Raw genomic sequence first — 18,654 nt, 5'->3', positions numbered from 1 at the left:
ATGTATGTTCATGTGATGCATTTACCACAGCATATATGTGGAGGTCAAAGGAAAACTTTTGGGAGTCAGTTCTCTCATATCTACATTTTTCTATCCATTGATTTTCATCCATTTAAATGCCTTATTCCAGATTTCTTTTTCCATACAAATGTATCATTCACTATGCTACTCCACTAGGCAATCAAAACACTAGCACTCTGGGTCCCAGTGGCCATCCTTACATATTGTCTTAAAGCAAATATATACTGAGTCTTATTTATAAGCAAGGTAATCAAGTCTAGAGAAGAAATGACAAAGTACTACTCAGAAATTATGGATTATGAAGGTATTCAAGAACATATAGGTTGAGAGAAAATCTCCCTTCTCTCACAACATAACAATTCTGACAATTCTCTCTAAAAATATCCCACATGAGATGGTACTCACTGTGGGTTCAAAGCTCCTTGACAGATCTGGATAACTTCTGACCTGAAAATACTAAGTTCATAGCTACTAACATCAATGTTCTGCTGTTTTGACACGTGATACATTTGAAATGTTGGTCACTATTAAAGAACAGCTGCTTTCGGCATCAGCTACAATTATTTTCTGTATAGGCCTTGGAACAAGTAAAACTACTAACATAGACATTTCCTCAATTATATGAAGCCAAAAAAATAAAATATGACTTAAATATACCTCCTGTCTTTCATCTTAGCTCCCCTCACTTAGATACAGGAAAGTACAGATACTGATTTTTTTTTTTTAAGGAAGAAATCTGTTTTCCACATAATCTAAGAAAAGGAGTTGAAAAGAAATGGAATATAATTAAACTTCATTGTATTTAAAAGTTAAAAAAAAAGGTTCCCTTATTCCCATCACATCTGGGCTGACAAGCATGTTATTTAATTGCCCACAAATGAGCTTCTTTAAATAGAACCCATTAAAACCCCAATTTCAGCATCAGCCTGTGCATGGGGTGGGGGATGGGATAATGCAAAATGAACTTTGAAATGACTAAAAAGCAAAACAAACTGCTTTATCAAAATCTCAACAAAGTCTGAAACAAAGAGAACCTAAGAAGAGGAATAAACTTCCCACCCTCAGCAATGGTAAAGCAACTGCTACAGGGGAGGAAGCCTGAAGAGTCAGAGGCTCATCTGAGCTGATAGCAGGGTAAAGCATAAGCTTTCAGACATCCAGAGATACTCGGACCCAAAGCCCAAGACACTCCTGAAACCATAATCTCCACCAAAGGAAAAAATACCAGTCTAGCCAAGTGTGGCTCATGCATAATTTATACCTGGCAGCTAACACATTCCCTTTGCCTATCCTGTCAGGGTCTCAAACTCAGTGTGCCTAAAATAGAATATAATACCTCTTCCTCAAACCAATTCTCCTTGGTGACTTTCTTCTTTCTGCATCACCAATTATACCAGTCTTGAAGCCACAAAATGATTTCTCCTCTGCCTCGGCCAAATATCCAGTCAATCACCTTGCAATAACAACAGCTAGCGTCTGCAGAGAGCTAAATTTAAGCGCAGTATAAGGCAGCTGACCCACACCTCCTCATTCAGTCCTTGCGACTCACCTGCCAAACACATATAATTATCCCTCATGTGGGACGGGAACAAGGCTCAGAGTTAAGTGGTTTAAGTGACTTGACAAGGCCATGAAGCTGACAGGCATAGAGACTGAACCCGGGAAGCCCCTGCGCCTGCAGTGCTGTTCTACTCCCAGTACCCAGCTTCATAGATGCCGTCTGCTCTCCTTTCCTTATGCTGCCTCTATTTCAGGCCTTTAATAGTTTTGAGGTCAACTTCTAAAATGTACTCTGCACAGGAGGCCAGGCTAAACCTCTAAAATGATACCTTGTCCACAATATCCTTCTCCCCTTGAGATCTTTACTGCTGCTCAAACACAGGTACCATACAGGTAAACCTCCTACAAACTGGCTTTTCCACAGTCCACTGAAAACATGTAACTCTCGTCCCATTCTCTACCAGTCTCCACTAAGTCTTCAAGGCCCAACTCAAATGACATCTTTTTAAGATTTCCCTCATAAGGGAAAAAAACAAAAGAAGATGTGTTGTTTCTGTTAATGTTCTTTGTACCAAGATCTATTCTAAGAGAAGGGTACCATTACTGTCTACTACCTCGTTTATGGGTAGAGAATCTTACATGGACAGAGTTACCCAAGGCTCCACTACTTGTGGTGGTTTAAATGAGAATGGCCCCTATAGGCTCATATATTTGAAAGGTTGGTTCTCAGTTTTTGGACTGTCTAGGAAGGATTAGGAAGTATGGCCTTATTGGAGGAGTTGTGTCACTGAGGGTGGGCTTTGAAGTTTCAAAAAGCCCATGTCATTGCCAGCCTCTCCCCACTAACCCTCACACACACACACCCTCCTCTTTCAAACCAGATATAAGCTCTCGGCTACTTCTCTAATGCTATGTGTGCCCAGGCTGCCTTGGTCATGGTGTCTCTTCACAGCACAGACTAGTAACTGAAACATTGCTAATAAATAAACATGAAGTTCAATTCCATCCACATTGCCAGGCTCTGGAGCCTTATCTTAACTATGCTACTGCAGGGGCCTCTGGGAAGTGATCCTTCTTTCTCAATAGCTTGGCAATTATACCCAAATCCTCTGGTCACTCACACACAACAGTGTGATACGTTCTCACTGTCCCTATTTCTTCATCTGCATGGAGCTATCAATCTCATGCTATCAGGCTACTATGAGAATAATAAATGTATCATTAAATTATTAGGAAAATAAAACAATGTCATAGATAACAAGAACTGAGAATTAGACCCAGCAACATTGATTGTTAGCTGTTATCAAGGTCTTGACACAATTGAATGACACTGAACAAATCCTCTAGACAACTTCATAACCATTGTTTAGAAAGGCCAAGTGTACATCTAGCCATGTTTGGTGTTACAAGACATGGAGGGAAAAAAATCTCCAAGATTAATAAAAACCAATGAGCAAGGAGCCCAGAACCATAGCTACAGTATCATTTACTCTACAAGCTTAACAAGGGACTTAATGTGACTGAGATTTTAAAAATCTTCAGGAAAAGATAGCAGCAATTCTAGCCAACTTGAGATGGTAATAGTCTTTTGAGAAGGGAGACGTGGGTCCTAGGCAAGGGTCAGTAGTAGAACTAGTGCCAGAAGCCTGGAGCCAGAGGCATAAACTGAGAAGTGGGGGCCAAAAGGAAACAGGATTAGAGCCGTCATTAATTACTGAGCCAAAAGGGTTGAAAAGTGGTGTCAAGGCTCCATGACCAAAACAGTAAGATAGACCAAAGGCAGGATAAGCTAGGACAAGGTCTCCAGTGATTACAGACAGTGAGTTCCAGTCAGACCATCAAGGCTTCAGGGATGTCTTGACATTCTTAATGGTTTGGGCCTTATTGTTCTGAAGTTAATGCTGTATGTAACTTAAGGTTTATTTTATATTTATTATATGTATATTGTAAGTACCTGTACAATGTATATTCAGGGTACCCAGAGGTCAGAAGAAGGTATCAGATCCTCCTGGAGAGACTATGTGGGTGCTGGAAACAATCTCAGGTCCTGTGCAAGAGTAGCTAGTTCTCAGAACCACAAAGCCATCTCTTCAGCCCTACCTTAGACTTTTTCAAAATGTCTCATTACACATGGAAGGAGAAACAGAAAAGGGTTCAGATTTTCTTCAATCATCCAGCAGGTCTTTGTCTTCCTGCCCTAATGGCTATCTCTCATGTCATTCATTGCCCAGATACCAGCAGCACTAAGCACTTAGTACCAAGTACTAAGTAGTTATTACATCAAATTACCCAGAGCATTTACTGAACACATGTCTGGAATATAGTAAGCTAGACCTTTGCAGTTATCACCCCTTCAATGACCCAATGAAATCCTACTACGCCCATTCTACAGTTGAAGAAGGCAAAGCTTCAAGAGCCCAAGCTCACACCACTTAGATGTCTCACTGCTATTTGACTCCAGTGACAACTTTCATACCACACTGCTTCCTTTCTTCTGCTACTTTTTAATCAGCAGGCTCTTTGCTACTAAAAGGCTAGAAAAGTAGGAAAGGCTATTGCAGGTGAACCGCTGACATGATGAACTGGCAGCCTGCAACATAATCTTCCCCAGGGATCACAGAAAGCTCAGTAAGAGCAGTTGGAGAGGAATGAGCAATACTTAAACTCTCTTTCCTCTCAGCACACGGGGTCATTTCCTCCTCTTCAATTGCTTTCACAGAGCTGTGCTGAGAGCCATCCCTGCTGCTCCTGCCAACTACAGCAGCCTTCAGCAGGAAAATTATATAGGAGAAATCTTAAAAAAAAATAAAAATGAATTTCTTCTTTGAAACTTGGGAGAAGGGAGAAAATAGATGGAACTCTCAAGAGAGAAGAAATCCATAAATACTATAAACAATTTAAAAAAGCCTACAAATAAGTATACGATGTCAAAAGATTAATAAAAGGAGGCAATAAAAATGGGACAGACAAATTAAAATTAAAGCAAACCTGCTGTGAGTGCCTTCTCACCTCTTCTATTTACATGGAGTGTCAAGAGGAGATAAATGTCTAAAGAAACGCAATGGTCCCAGAATCTCTCTCTTACATCTGAACAGCCATGGGGCTGGGAATCACCTACAAAGCATGCCAAGTAAGTCTTCAGTCTGTAAGACACTAGCATGAAGGACAAAACAAAGGGACAGCCTAAAGTAACTAAAAAAGATCAAAGACAGCCAGCCGCACTCAGCAGGTAAAGGCTGAAAAGGACTCACTCGATTAAGAGGCTAGGCAGGACTTTGTCAAAGGCATGCTCAATCAAATGATGGACTATAATCCAAGCGTCACTAACCTGAGTCTAAAATGGCAGAAAAGGATGAGAGGAAAACATTAAAAGCCAGCATAAATGAAAAGATAGGGAGATCAGTAAACAAATGGAATTGTCACTTTAGAAAAGACATGTTTAAGTTTGGAATGATTTTCATCAACAAGGAAACAGCCGAAGCTTAAGGACACAAACAGAGGCGCAGATGGTGAGGGCTGGGTACAAAGGAGCGGTCCCTGGGCAGCAGGACAGCTGCCTCATCCACTGAAAGAAAGAACACAAAAGTGTTTGTGTGTGAATAACTGGCCTGTGGTTTTTAATTTTCTCTTTAAATGAGAGCTAAGGCTGTGTGAGTATAGAGAAGGCAGAGGATTTAACAGAAATTCATGAATATTTGTGAGCAATGGAAGAGGAAGCTGACTATAGAGGGAGTGCATTACTTGTTTGGAATTGGACAGCCTGGACGTGAGTTCAGAAGGGGTCCATGGAGTGGCTACTCGGCTTCTTACTGTCCAACTTCCATTCTCCCCAATAAACACAGCGTGCGCTGAGTCCTATGTGCAGGGCCTTCAGGATAATGCCAAGCAAGACAAAGGCTATATAATATTATGATAAGAGAAGACACAAGCAGAACAAAGCATCACAATAGCAATAAGTGGTTTCATGTTCGTGTGTGTGTGTGTGTGTGTGTGTGTGTGCATGAGCATCACCTGTATAGGTGTACTCGCCCACATAGGTGTACTCACCCGTGTAGGTACTCACAGAGGGCAGAGGCTGATGTTGGGTGTCTTCCTCTACCATTCTATACCTTCTTTTCTGGAGACAGGGTCTCTCAGAGAACCTGGAACTCACAGTTTTGACTAGGCTGGATACTACTAAGTCCCAGGGATTGTCCTGTTTCCACAACTCAAAGATAGGGTTACAGGTCACACTGCCATATCTTTTATGTGGGTGCTGGGGATCTCAAATCAGTTCCTCATATTTCCATAGCAGGCACTTTAGCCACTGAGCCACCTCCACACAACAATGAGTGTTCTATAAGGAAGAGTTCATAGCATTACAGAGAAAATCCAGGAAGACTGCATAATCTAGATTAAAGAGCGAAGATCTCTTTGAAAAGACAATACTTGGGACTCAGAGAAACATCAGTTGCCCAGAAAAGAATACCATATGCAAAGCCCTTCCAGGGATTCTGAAACATAATAATCATATCACTTGAGAAGACTTGAAGGCCATATGCTAAAATGTAAGATGTGGCAAGGTTACAGATGTATGCAGATGAGGCCCAGTCCAAGGATGGCTGGTAAGAATTTGGGATTTCAGTCTAAAAGCAACAGCAACCTTCACTTGCAAAACAACAGCATGGCAATGGTATACAAACAGAAACAGTCAAAAAGCTGGGAAGCTAGCAATAATCCATACAAGAAGGGAGGGCAATGTGGCTGAAGATAGGGACAGTGGGGACAAACAAAAGAAAAAGAACATATTAGGAGACTAAAATCATTTAAATCTATGCATGGGACATGAGAAATGTAGGTAAGGAGGAACAGAGGATGTCCAAATGTCTAGGGAAAATAAAATGGACAGTGAGTATATACAGTAATGGAGGAGCAGGTTGAGCAGGAAGATTTTTGCTTTTAGGATCTCTGAGTAAGACATACCTGTGAGGCATCCTAAGATAACTACTTGTATTGGTTACTTTTCTATTGCTGTGATAAAACATCATGATCAACGCATCTTATAGAAGGAAGAGTTAGTTTGGGTTAATGCTTCCAGAGATTGAGAGTCCACGATGACAAAGCAAAGAAAGGCATAGTAGCAGAAGAAGGAAGGTGGGGCTCATATCCTGACCCACAAGAAGGAAGCAGAGAGCACAAACAATAAATGTTGTGAGTCTTTTAAACCTCAAAATCCACCCTTAATGGCATATTTCCTCCAGTAAGGCCACACCTCCCAAACAGCAACACCAACAGAATCAAGTATTCACATGCCACAAGACTATGGCACTCCAGACTATCTCCTTCAAGCCAGCACAGCACTTGAACACACACTTAGGTCTGAAGCTCAGAAGAGGTCTTTATAGAGATGAACAAAAACCTGGGACTGGACAGAAGACAGTATGTACGACTGAGATCATCCAGGGGAGAGCATGACAACATGAGAAGAGGACCTCAGGCAGAGAAAGGGAAGGAAGGGGTCACAGAGGACAAGAAGGACACAGGCAAAGAGAGACAGAGGGCAGGAGAAGAGGAAGTTTGGAAGGCAGGAATAGGGAGGAAATGTTTCCAGCTATGCTGGGGGGAGGACACATGAGACTATAAGTCCAGGCAGTTCAAGTAAAAGAAGAAACTGAGTCAGAGCAAGTAGAGAAGAAAAATAAGTTCCAAGTTCCAAGTGGTGGCACAGACCTAATCCCAGCACTTGGGAGGCTGAGGCAGGAAGATCCTAAGTTTATTCCCAGCCTGGGCTACATAGCAAGACACCATCAAGTTAAGGATGAAGGAGAAAGAAAGGAAAGGGAAAGGAGGAGGAGAAAGAAAGAAAATGCATCTAAAATAAATGGAAAAGAAGAAGAAAGTTATCTCTCTTTACAGATGATATAAGCTTTTATCCAGAACATCAGAACGGCTCCACCAAAACATACAGAAAAAAAATGTTAGAACCATAAAACAACCTCATCAAAGCCAGACCAAAAAAAAAAAAAAAAAGATTAACAAAGTAAGCTGTATTTCCATGCACTGACTGACCAACACATAAAAGAAATTAAGAAATCAATCATACAAGAAGATCAAAAAGAATAAATATTTAGAAATAAATTTAGGTAAGAGATGTGTTCATTAAAAGCCACCAAACAAGAAGACATCTTGTGTTCATGGACTGGAGGACAACACTGTTAAAAAATGGCCACAAAACAAAAGAATCTAACAATTCCATGTAATCCCTGTCAAAATCCCAATGGCACTTTTTGTAGAAATAGGGAAAAGCCACCTCAGAATTGGTAAGAAATCTCAAATTGTCTGAATGGCCAAAATAATCTAGAAAAGAGCAAAGTTGGAAGCATCTCACTTCCTACAGCTTCTTACATTATCAAATATAATTATTATCAAAATAATGTGGCTCTGACATACAGACAGATACACAGGCTACTGGGACAGAACAGACAGCCTAGAAGTAAAGCTCCATCGTATAAGGTCAAAATACCTTCAACAAAGCCCTGAGACCACACAGCAGAGAAAGAACCTCTTTCTATAAACAGTGTCAGCCCAGATACCCACATGCAAAACAGCGAGGCTGTACCTTTGTGTTACACCACATACAAGATGAGACATAAAGGCTGCTTCAAACCCCGTCCAGACTGAGGGCTCTTCATGCTGGAGAACTGAAGGGTCCTGTAAAAAGTCTAAGACTTTAGGGAGTATCAGAAGACCTCTGGAGACACACTGAAAAGGAACATGTAAGCTCTTTGGATCTTCACCCAGCAGGGGCTAGAGAGCCCCAATGAGCCAGCATTGGCACCAGTATGCCTTAGAGGCCCTGCAAACACAGCATGGGCTCCCCTGAAGGCCCGGTTTACAAGGGAGGGAAGGTTTGTTAACATTCATTCTTACCTTACATGTGCTAAGCTGTGTGTACAAAGTTATAAGAATGTGGTACTTAGCTGTCAGGATACTTAGCAATGACAGAACCACACAGCTACAAACTATCAGACCGCACACTACAGTGTTAAATATGTTCTATGAGCAGTAAACTGAGAATGCTCATAAAAATATCAAGTATGGATCACTATTCTAATGTGATTCCTAACTCTTCCCTGTTCAACCAAGCAATACTGAATACATCTGTATTTCTATATTGGTACATGTAAGAGGTAGCACTTGGTCGATTTAAAATTATAATTATTTTGGTTGTCTTAAGTTTTTATACAAATTTCTCCTCATTTACATCTCACCATAAGAAGGCAGAATGGAAGATGTAGCCCTTTCTTCTCCAACCATGTGTGAAGGCTGATATACCATGATTACACTGAATTCCTTACTCAAACACAAAGGGTGCTAATCTGGGATCTCCTTTAAATTAACCCAGTGTAATGAAATAGATGAAGATAGTCACAGGGACGGAGAAAGCAGAGCCAGTACATATTCAGCAACTAGGGGATGGCAGATAGAGACCACAGTAAGAAAAACTGGGAAGTAATCCCAAGGAGATATGTAAGCTACAACTTCAATTTATTGCTTACTTGTCAGGACTTTATTCTGTCTAGAAAGAGTCTTGAGTTCTTCAATTACAAATAAAGTGAGTAAAACTCGCTTTCTTTCCAACCTCACCAACTATATGCACTGATGTGTGAGTGTTACAGCTAGTGCTTCATATAGTCAAGTCCACAGGGCAGGTTACAAGAAGCTTTTGCCTTTGTTTTTTATTTGAATAACTGTGTTTAACCACCGTATTTTATAGAAAAGTGCAGCTGAACAAGATTCCAACCCTGGCGCTATGGATGGATCCTTCTATAGTGGGATGTGGATGGTGTCCGGCTCTCAGTATTTACCAGTGCTTTCCATAAAGCCAGTGACCTCCCCATGTTAGCAAGCAGAGCCCAGCGGTAGTTTTCTTCCAATGACTTCGAAGCGTCTTAAAGAATGCAGTCATCTTCTCCTATAGATTTAATAGGCAGAAAAAGAAAACAAAGTTATCCAAGATAATCATGGAGTTTCCTACATGCATCCCTCTAAGGTTTCCCTCCCTCCTCTTCCTTTCTTTTCTCTTTGCCACTCCTGCTCTGGTTCTTCTCATGCTTTCCTGTCTACTCATCACTATCACCTTCTGATCCACTCACCAATCTCTGCTTCCTTCTTGTTCATGTATTTCTACCTTGACTCTCCTTCTTCCATACCCACCCAGCTTTCCCTATCCATACGAGACGGAAGGAGGAGGGCAGAAAGGGGAGAATAAATCTCCAGGCTTCCCCTGATGTCTGACTTCTTACTGTCCCACTATACCATTGTTGAGTATTTATCTATTACATATGAGGGACCAAAACGCCAGCAACAGCTTATTCAAGAACAGAAGAAAACACCAGGTCTTCAATATGAAAACCAGTGGAGAACATGCTTTTAAAAAAGCAATGTACATGGCTCAGTTTAAAAAAAAAAAAAAAAAAAAAAGCTCGACTTACTAATCAAAGGCATGCAAGCTACAAAGAGCTACTATTATTAGAGTATAAAATCAAGTCTCCACTGATGACAAAATACAAGGCAGATACTCATACCTACTCCTGTAAGGAAGGTAAATTAATTCTTCAGGAAAAACTAAGATAGAATAATGTTTATTGTGGTTTTGTATGGCACCGTTTGATATATTTGTATTTATTAATATGTTACTTAGCTTATCTGGCTAGAGTAAGCTCCATGAGTGCAGGACTGTGGTCACTGCTAGAACCCAGACATCAGGTAAGATCTGGCACATAATAGCTATCCCAAAACGTCTATTAAGTGGGCAAGACATGTAGCAATTCAAGTTTTTTTAGTTGAGAATTTTCACAGATGTAGGGTAAAAAAACAAAATACAATGTTAAATAAATTATCAGAGTAAAAGGCATTATAACTAGTGTTATCCCAATTATGCTCAAGAGGACTACCAATCAAAATACCAACAAACTAACGCAGAACTTTTATATAATATCCTCTAAGCTGTAGAATGGTAAATGACATCTTAAAATTGCAATATGTACACAATGCTAAGTTTTCTAAAATAAATATAATTATCTAAACAGATAAAAATTATTTCTCTCCTTAACTTCCCTAGTTAAAATCCCTCTCCTAGGAAGAAACGGCCATACTGTAGACATCAATGAAGCCATCCAGGCTAATAAAAAAAAGAAAAAATCCCAAAGGTCCATGTAATTACTGACCTCTCTCCATCTGACCCTAATCACCCATTAACTCAAGAGGTCTTTAATACACAGCACCTACTCTGTGTTAAGGGCTAGGGCAGGGAAGAGTAAATCCCACTCTCAAATGCTCAGAAATCTTAACTCCCTAACTGCAATACAAACATACAAGTAAAACTGCAACACCATAAGACACATGTTGGGGAATGAGAACAGGATCTACCTTGAGTCCAGAAAAATGGGCCTAGCTGGGATGGACCTGAAGGAGCCAGACAGAGTCCTGCAGATTAGGAGAGGTCACAGAGTAAAGGAGTTAAGTATACACTATGGCCTGAACACCTGTTTCCAAAGCCTAACAGTGGCTCCCTACGTCCCACTGAGATGGTATTAGGATGTAGAAATAATGGGGCCTTAAAGATGTTGTCTTCTTGAATGGGATTAGCAACCCTCTAAGAAGAGGCACCAGCAAGACCACCTCACATCCCTTCCATCTCCAAACCATCTGAAGACATAGCAACGAGACAGCCATTTGCAAACTAGGAAGAGTGTACAATGCCCAGTGCCAACCATCTTGGATTCATACTTCCAGTTTGCACATTGTGAGAAATAACTTTTTGTAATTTAAGGCATCCCAGTTATAACAACTTGAACTAAGAAGTATACAAAGGTTGTGTGTGTGTGTGTGTATTCTGAAAAACACAGGTAGACAGTAGACTGAAGAGTAATTTCTCTTCTCACCCATCACTATGACTAAGAATCTTATAACAAAAGACATATTAACAAGGGAAAAGCATATACTTTTTGAAATGAGTTTTCATGACACACAGCCTTCAGAAATGAATCTCTATGTGTGTGGTCAGTTTGATGAAGACCAGAAAGTTCTACAGAAACATGACTGAACAGGTCCACTGACTTAAAGATCAGGAAGGTCTTGTTTGTTCGGGTTCTTCTGTGTCCTTTCATCTGAAGAAATAAAAGTACTATTTCCTGCATGCATAAGACAGGTAGGTACCTCTAACATGACAGCCTTATACAGGAAGTCTGCCTTACGTTAGAACAGCAACAACTTCCTGCTTCTACTGTTTCAAACTGCCAATGTACTACTTGAGGGTGACCATGCCCTAAACACCATCAATAGACTATGCACGGGATAGCTTCTACCACAGTGGTTCTGAGCCCTTAGCGTCCTTATTAGACCTTATTTAAACTGCACGAAGTTTGTTGTAAATGTATATTCTTGGTCACTACCTCCCTTCCCCCAAAGCCTACTTTGTTCCTGAACTGACTAGTCGTATCAGTTTTAGTTAGCAGTTACTACCATAACGGCAATGGAGGTTGCAAACACACCAGACATTAAAAAAGCAACAGTTTAAAGATCAGCGATGGGGTCAGGGGAATGGGATAGATTTGAAAAGGCTTTGAATCCACACTAAGGGCTTTGGATATTATGTTGAAGATAATGAAAAAACATTTTTTGGAGATTTTTTTTTTTTAGCAGATGAATGACATAATCAGATTTGAAGTGCAGAATATAAAACAGACTGCCAGAACCTGAAAGTAAAGCTAAAGGGAGCCAGAGCCATTATTGGTGGCTGCCATAAATCCTAGACAAGAGTCAACAAAAGACTTGGAGGTCTTTATAAAATAGAAATGGGCAGTGCCTGGTGACCAACGGATTGCAAGAGGTGAAGGATGAGGAAACAAGCCATGTTTTATGCTTACGCAACGGATTGTTAGGTGATTTCAAGGCTTTGGATTAATAGTGTAGGTTTGTGGGGAAACATAGTGCACAGTTAAGGAGACTCTAGACTGTTATACCTGCCGAGCACACTCAATGGAGCCCAACAGATGTCTGGATTTAGCCTTTTGGAAATAGGAGAAATTGAACACAAGGTACAGAACTGAGATTCATGCCTGTGAAAGTAATGAACGAGGGTGTTAAATATCACCCAAGTGGAGTAGCATGGAAAGAATATCGGTAAGTCGACGCCACTCTGAAAGGACTGTATTTTTTAAAAGCCACGCCCATCCTGTGCAATTCTCTTTTTGTCTTAAATGATTCCTATAGTATTAAAAGACTAAAAAAGGGAAATATGCAGGCAGCCTAGTGTGCAAAGAAGACTGGTCCAGACGCCTAACAAAATCCTAGCTTTGTCACTTACAGATGGCGAGACCCTGGATAAGTCAATTAATTTTTTCACTAGAGAAGTAAGGAAACATCATCAATTCATGCAATGAAGGGGTTGCGAATAAAATCTGTGTATTTGTCTTCACAATATGTACTAAAACAGTGTATATTCCCTTCTCAGTAGCCAGAATTTTCATTCTCATTAATGTCAGCTAAAAATCTCAATTTTATGTCTAAATTAACGTATCTTTGCCTTCCATGAAGGCTCTCCCAAAACCCATAAGCTCCCAAATTCGAACTTCTGACCCTCTCCTGACATGAAAGGTTTTTTTTTTTCACTAAAGGAGAGCTCCGTGGCGGCAAGTTCTAGCCATCCACATCTGCAGAACCTAGTAAATAGAATGAATGAACCGACCCACTCTCTATGGTTCAAATATCACTGGCCCCGTTTTTGTTCCGGGATACCCCACAGACCAAGGTGGGAAGTAACTAAGGGGGTTCACAGGTAAGGGACTGCTCTGGGACTCGAACCAGCACACCTGACTCGCAGGGACCACAGGCGTGCGCGCCACGCCGCCCCGGCCCAATCTCTCCTCCTCCCGCCGCGCCGCAGTCAGCAACCGCGTGGCCGATCCCGAGACGCCAGGCGGGCTCCCAGGACGCCCTGCTCAGCGCAGCAACCCGCGGCTGCCACCCACACCGTGACCACACACACCCAGCGGCCCTCGCTGGCTCCCCGAACTCACCGCTGCCCGCCGCTCAGCACCCGGCCTTTCCTGTGTGCTCTCACAAACCTTTCCCTCCCTTTTAAGGGAAACCGCTCCCGCTGCCCTCGGGTTCCGGCACGGAGCTGCGTGAGCCGGAGGGGAGAGTCCGCCCGTGACCTAGGGGTGGGCTCGCAGTAGCCACCGCCCTCCTTTCCCTTTCTCTCACTTTACTCGTTCATTCAATCTTTCATCCATCCATCTCACGCCAGCCAATCGTTTCTGGAAAGTTCACAATATATAATAAGGACAGTTTTACGATTTGGAACTAAATCAAAAAGTAACTAAACGACTAAGGCAATTTTAGATAGCGGTGAGAGAAACAAGACAAAAACCGAAGATAGGGCGTGTGGTGAGGGGCACTGTGTTAAATTAGCCAGCGGAAGTTTGAGCTCCAGAGAGCAGGAAGAAGAGGATCAGGTCAGGATGCACAAAGAGCAGGGTTGGGGTGGAGGTGGGGGAATCAGGCACAACATCACAGAACCCTTAGACCTGTGTGCTATGAGAGCTATGGAAAGAGGAGAGGCCACAGAGGTATTGAACACCGGAAAAATGTACCTTGTTAAAATATAAAGATTGCTGGGCTGAAGATGAAGGGTGGGTGCAGAGAAGTTTCCTTCTTTCCCCTTATTTGCCAAAGACCAAGGCAGTTACAAAGACCGTTTTTCTTGCCACCTCCCACTGCCAGGGAGATGTCAACAAAACAAAACAGATTTTGCTGTAAAGAGGACTCGTAGAAGTCTGTCTTGAGGGCACAATAGGGCCACTGCTGTCTTGAAACGGGAACAGTATTTCAGTGGGAACATCTTCAAATGGAAGCTCGCCTGAGATGTCACAAGATGGGACCCATTAACATTTGATCACCTAGGAGTACACCCCTTCCACAAGATATACAAGCAATTAAAGGTTACTGGGCCAGAGGGGCTGAGAAGTGTTGAGGGAGACAAGAATGTCTTCACTGGTGTTGCCTCCTGTGAGTGCTCGCTCATGTTCCTGTAGATAATCCCTCACTCACGCTGCCATACAGAACCCCAATCAAATTCATTGATTCACAAATCTAGACTTTAGTGGAATCATTTCTTTGGGATCTGCCCCTGCCACATTATCTGGAAAGAATAGACATTTATTTGCTGCTGTCTCTCTAGGGAAAGTGAACAGGAAATAAAATTATTCTGAGAGGAGTATGAATGGCCATGGTTTTGGAACAGGGATTCAAGTTGCCCTGAATGACATGTTCCACCATGGAAGAGGTTAGTTGAACATTTATGAATCAGAGAATAAAATACAGTCATGAATCAATTTAATGTCAAATAGGCAGGTTACAGCAAAGCAGAGGAATGTCTTCCATAGGTTTCAGATGCCGTGTGCTGGATAATCTTCGTAGATTTGGGTTGGTGGAAGTTTACAGTTATATCATTCCTAAAGTTTTACCTAGTAGTCACAAAGATGGGTTCGGTAGAGAGCTCGGTGGTAAATGGCTGTCACAAGTAAGAGAGGAGAAATTTGGCTATCCGTCTGTGCCATTCCGTCTCTTCACTGTCATGAAGCTCTAATCAGTCTACCCATCTGCAGACGCTTGAACAGCAGCACATCTTTTTTTTTTTTTTTTTTTCACAGAACTTTAGCCCGCAGACAACGAAGGCTAACCACTGAGGACAGCTTTAGGCCCACGTCATCATTAGTGTGATTTATTTATCAAACTGATCTTTATCTGTCATGCACGGAACTCCCCCTACCCTACATTGCTGCCAGTATCAAATCAAAATCCCTTACCCCTCCTTTGTCCCCTCCTTAAATGCTATTGTTTTTTGTTGCCAGTGCTATCTAAGCCAGATTCTAAGTCACTAGTTTGAGCTTTCGCCTGATGTTCACATGTTAACAGTTATGCTTGATTTCTCATGTTAGTCTCTCTCTTTCCTTCCTTCTTTCCTTTTTTTTGGGGGGGGGAGTGGGAAGGTCTTCCTCAAGTCTTCCTTGAGGACAGAGAAGTTAAGTTCCTTCAGTAGAATAGGATTCTGTAAGCAGAATTTTTGGGTTTGGTTTATATTTTACAGATATCTCTAGTACAGTCTAGTACACTCATAGTAACAAGAGAGCTACAGGAACACAGTGCCGACCTTCAGACAGTTTAAATTCAGCAACCCTCATGATGGAGGGGGATCAAGCCAAGCAACACAACTTTCTTCTCTTCTTCCTTCCATCATTCTGTCACTCGGCATCTTCTGAGAGGCGTGTGATGAGCCTCATGGAAAGGTCTGAGGCTGGCTTCATGTCTAGTGCCCTCCATGGTGCCCGCCCCCACAGGGCTTGCAATCTACTCTCCCAAGTCCCATTTCATTTGTTTATAACTGAGACTCCAGACGAATTCTTGAAGGACAACATTGAGGTTAAGTACAGTAAGCCATACTCTGTGTTCTACTTTTCACTGGGACAGTGTGAACTTCCCACCACTCTCACTAGGACAGTGTGAACTTCCCACCACTCTCCCTGGGATGATGTGAACTTCCCACCACTCTCCCTGGGATGATGGGAACTTCCCATCACTCTCCCTGGGACAGTGTGAACTTCCCACCACTCTCCCTGGGACAGTGTGAACTTCCAACCACTCTCCCTGGGACAGTGTGAACTTCCCACCACTCTCCCTGGGACAGTATGAACTTTCCACCACTCTCACTGGGACAGTATGAACTTCCCACCACTCTCCCTGGGACAGTATGAACTTTCCACCACTCTCACTGGGACAGTGTGAACTTCCCACCACTCTCTCGATTTGTATATTAGAAGATGGGAGAACATCATGCTTAGAAACAATCCCTTAGAGTTCTAAAATAGTTTACTACTGAGGGAGTCAGTGAATTACTTTCAGAGTTTCTTTTCCAACTGTCTAAACTGTTTATTTGTGGAAATTGGTTCGTGCAAATGCTTGACTGGAAGCTCGAAAACCCTGAGATCTGTGAATGGTTCAAGGAGAAGGCAAAGCATATGCTTTAGGATTGTGGGGGGAGGGGGGCGGGTCCCGAAAATAGGAACAGCGAACTTTGATCAGAAAACAATACTTTTTGAAAGCCTTAAAAATAATTGCATATGCATATGGTGCGTGTGTGTGTGTGTGTGTGTGTGTGTGTGTGTGTCCCTTTCTTAGGGCTTATGTCTTGTTTTCGATCTTATATGTAAAGGAAGGACTACACTCATTGCTGGGCTTAGGACCTCTCAAGACTGGAATCAAATATTGCTGCCACATGTGAGTGTTAACGTGACCCCACAGAATGTTTTAATACTCTGAAGTTTGCCTGTGGTTCTCTGCAAGAATCAGTAGATTGAAATCCTGCAGGCCCATTTTAGATTTCTGGTTTCCAAAACTGTTAGATAATACGTTGCATGTTTTAAAGTACCGAGTACCTGACAATTTGTTAAGCAGCCACAATTAGCATGCATTGTCTTGGATTATGCTTCCTAGAACATCTAAGCTGTGCTGGGCTGATATTGCACTGTCTACAAATAAGTTTTAAAGTTAATTTTTCATATTTGTCTTTTGTTTCTGCAAGGTCATTTGTGGACTTCTGCACCCATTCCCACTTTAGAAACTTTAGTGTCTCCATGCCTCTTCTCTACCTATCTCCTATGGATTGACTGTCCTTTGCAAACTCATCATGTTCAAGTTCAATTGCCATGCCACGGCCAGGTTGGAATAGTGAGAAGAGACAATACCTTTAATGAGGTGCTTAGGATGAGAACTCTGTCCTCATCTCATGGCGCTATCATGGAGCAAGTTCCTGCTGGTCAGGTGTGATTTATGCCTGATTTTACTTTTCCTGAGTATTCGCTTATCCTATTACACAAAGACTTTCACCAGCTGGATGTCCCAGCTTCCAGAACCATCCTCTGAATATTTTTTGCTTATTATTTACAGATGCAGTATTCTGTCAATCGCAGAAAATAAACTTAAGATATTGTTGGGGTTCTCTAGAGTCACAGAACTTATGGAATGTCTCTATGTACTAAAGGAAATTATAGGAATGACTTACAGTCTGCAGCCCAACTAACCCAACAAGGGGCAGCTGTGAGTGGGAGGCCCAAGAATTGACGAGTTGCTCAGTCCCACAAGGCTGGCTGTTTCAGCTGGTCTTCTGTATAAGCTGGAATCCTGCAACGGTAGAGACTTGCATCTACCATAGATGATGTGCACAGCCAGAAATAAAGGCTTGCCTTGTGCTCTCCCTTTCCTGTGTTCTTTGGTCAGTATGACTAATCACTGAAGAGGTCTTGAAGAACAGGAAAGTCATCACTGCAGGCTACTGGAATTTGCCCCAACCTTTAGCACTTGCCTGGAATCTTTGGAGAGAAACATTTAGCATTGTCAAAGATAGGGACTGGAATCTCTTTTCCTATCTAGCACATATCTAGTACTTTTTTTATACAGTAGAAATAAGCTACACATTGAAAGTGTGGGCTTCGTCTAGACTTTAGAGAAGAGAGGAGATGTCAGGGGCAGCCCTGCTTACACACTGAAGGCCTAAAATCAGCCATAGGCCTAAAATCAGCAATAGGCCTGTCATACATGTATACTAACACCAAGTCTTGGGTCTCTGTGGATAAACACTGAAACAGATGGCTATAAGCTAATGTCAACAGGCAGTTTTTGTGACAATTTACCAGCCTGAGTAGTCATAGACCTTGTAAATAGGTATCCTGGGCAGATATTACCAACTTAGATAAGGACAAGCGAGTCATAGACAGAGTCATAGTGACTTGTCCCCTGAACCTTCACCCAGCCGAAACCCGGTTCTGAAGATATCTGTATTCCTCCTGAACACCCACACTCCAGTGTCATCCCCTTCCCCCTTCTCCACGTCCTGCCTTTTTGTGTTTATAACCCCTGTGTAAATGAGTATAAATTACAATTTGAAAAAATAAATAAATAAATTATATATATATATATATATATATATATATATATATATATATATATATAAAGTGTGGGCTTTGTTATCTATAAAAATCAATTGACGTTCTCTTGAAGACACTGAAGAGCTATGACATTGGATATTGGTGA

At 41.8% G+C, this 18,654-nt stretch overlaps 1 protein-coding gene across 3 annotated transcripts in view; it reads right to left on the bottom strand.

Annotated features, from left to right (window-relative positions):
* Nucleotides 1-13,630, bottom strand: part of Agk (acylglycerol kinase) — a 69,945-nt gene extending 56,315 nt beyond the window's left edge. The window contains exons 1-2 of one of the 3 annotated variants that reach the window (XM_028768418.1): nt 13,584-13,630; nt 9,369-9,475 (exon numbers count right to left, since the gene is read on the bottom strand). In XM_028768418.1, coding sequence (XP_028624251.1) covers nt 9,369-9,469 — 101 coding nt within the window. In that variant the 5' untranslated portion in view covers nt 9,470-9,475; nt 13,584-13,630. Of the gene's footprint in view, nt 1-9,368; nt 9,476-10,932; nt 10,976-13,376; nt 13,460-13,583 lie in introns of those variants that run through there. The other 2 variants (XM_028768420.1, XM_028768419.1) reach the window with 2 other exon arrangements.
* Between the last annotated feature and the right edge of the window lie 5,024 nt (nt 13,631-18,654).

This window comes from Grammomys surdaster, unplaced genomic scaffold (genome assembly GCF_004785775.1).
Source record: "Grammomys surdaster isolate TR1022 unplaced genomic scaffold, NIH_TR_1.0 186, whole genome shotgun sequence".
Lineage (NCBI taxonomy): Eukaryota > Metazoa > Chordata > Mammalia > Rodentia > Muridae > Grammomys > Grammomys surdaster.
The sequence above is the reverse complement of the archived record's forward strand: the minus strand, read 5'-3'. Positions and strand labels throughout refer to the sequence as shown.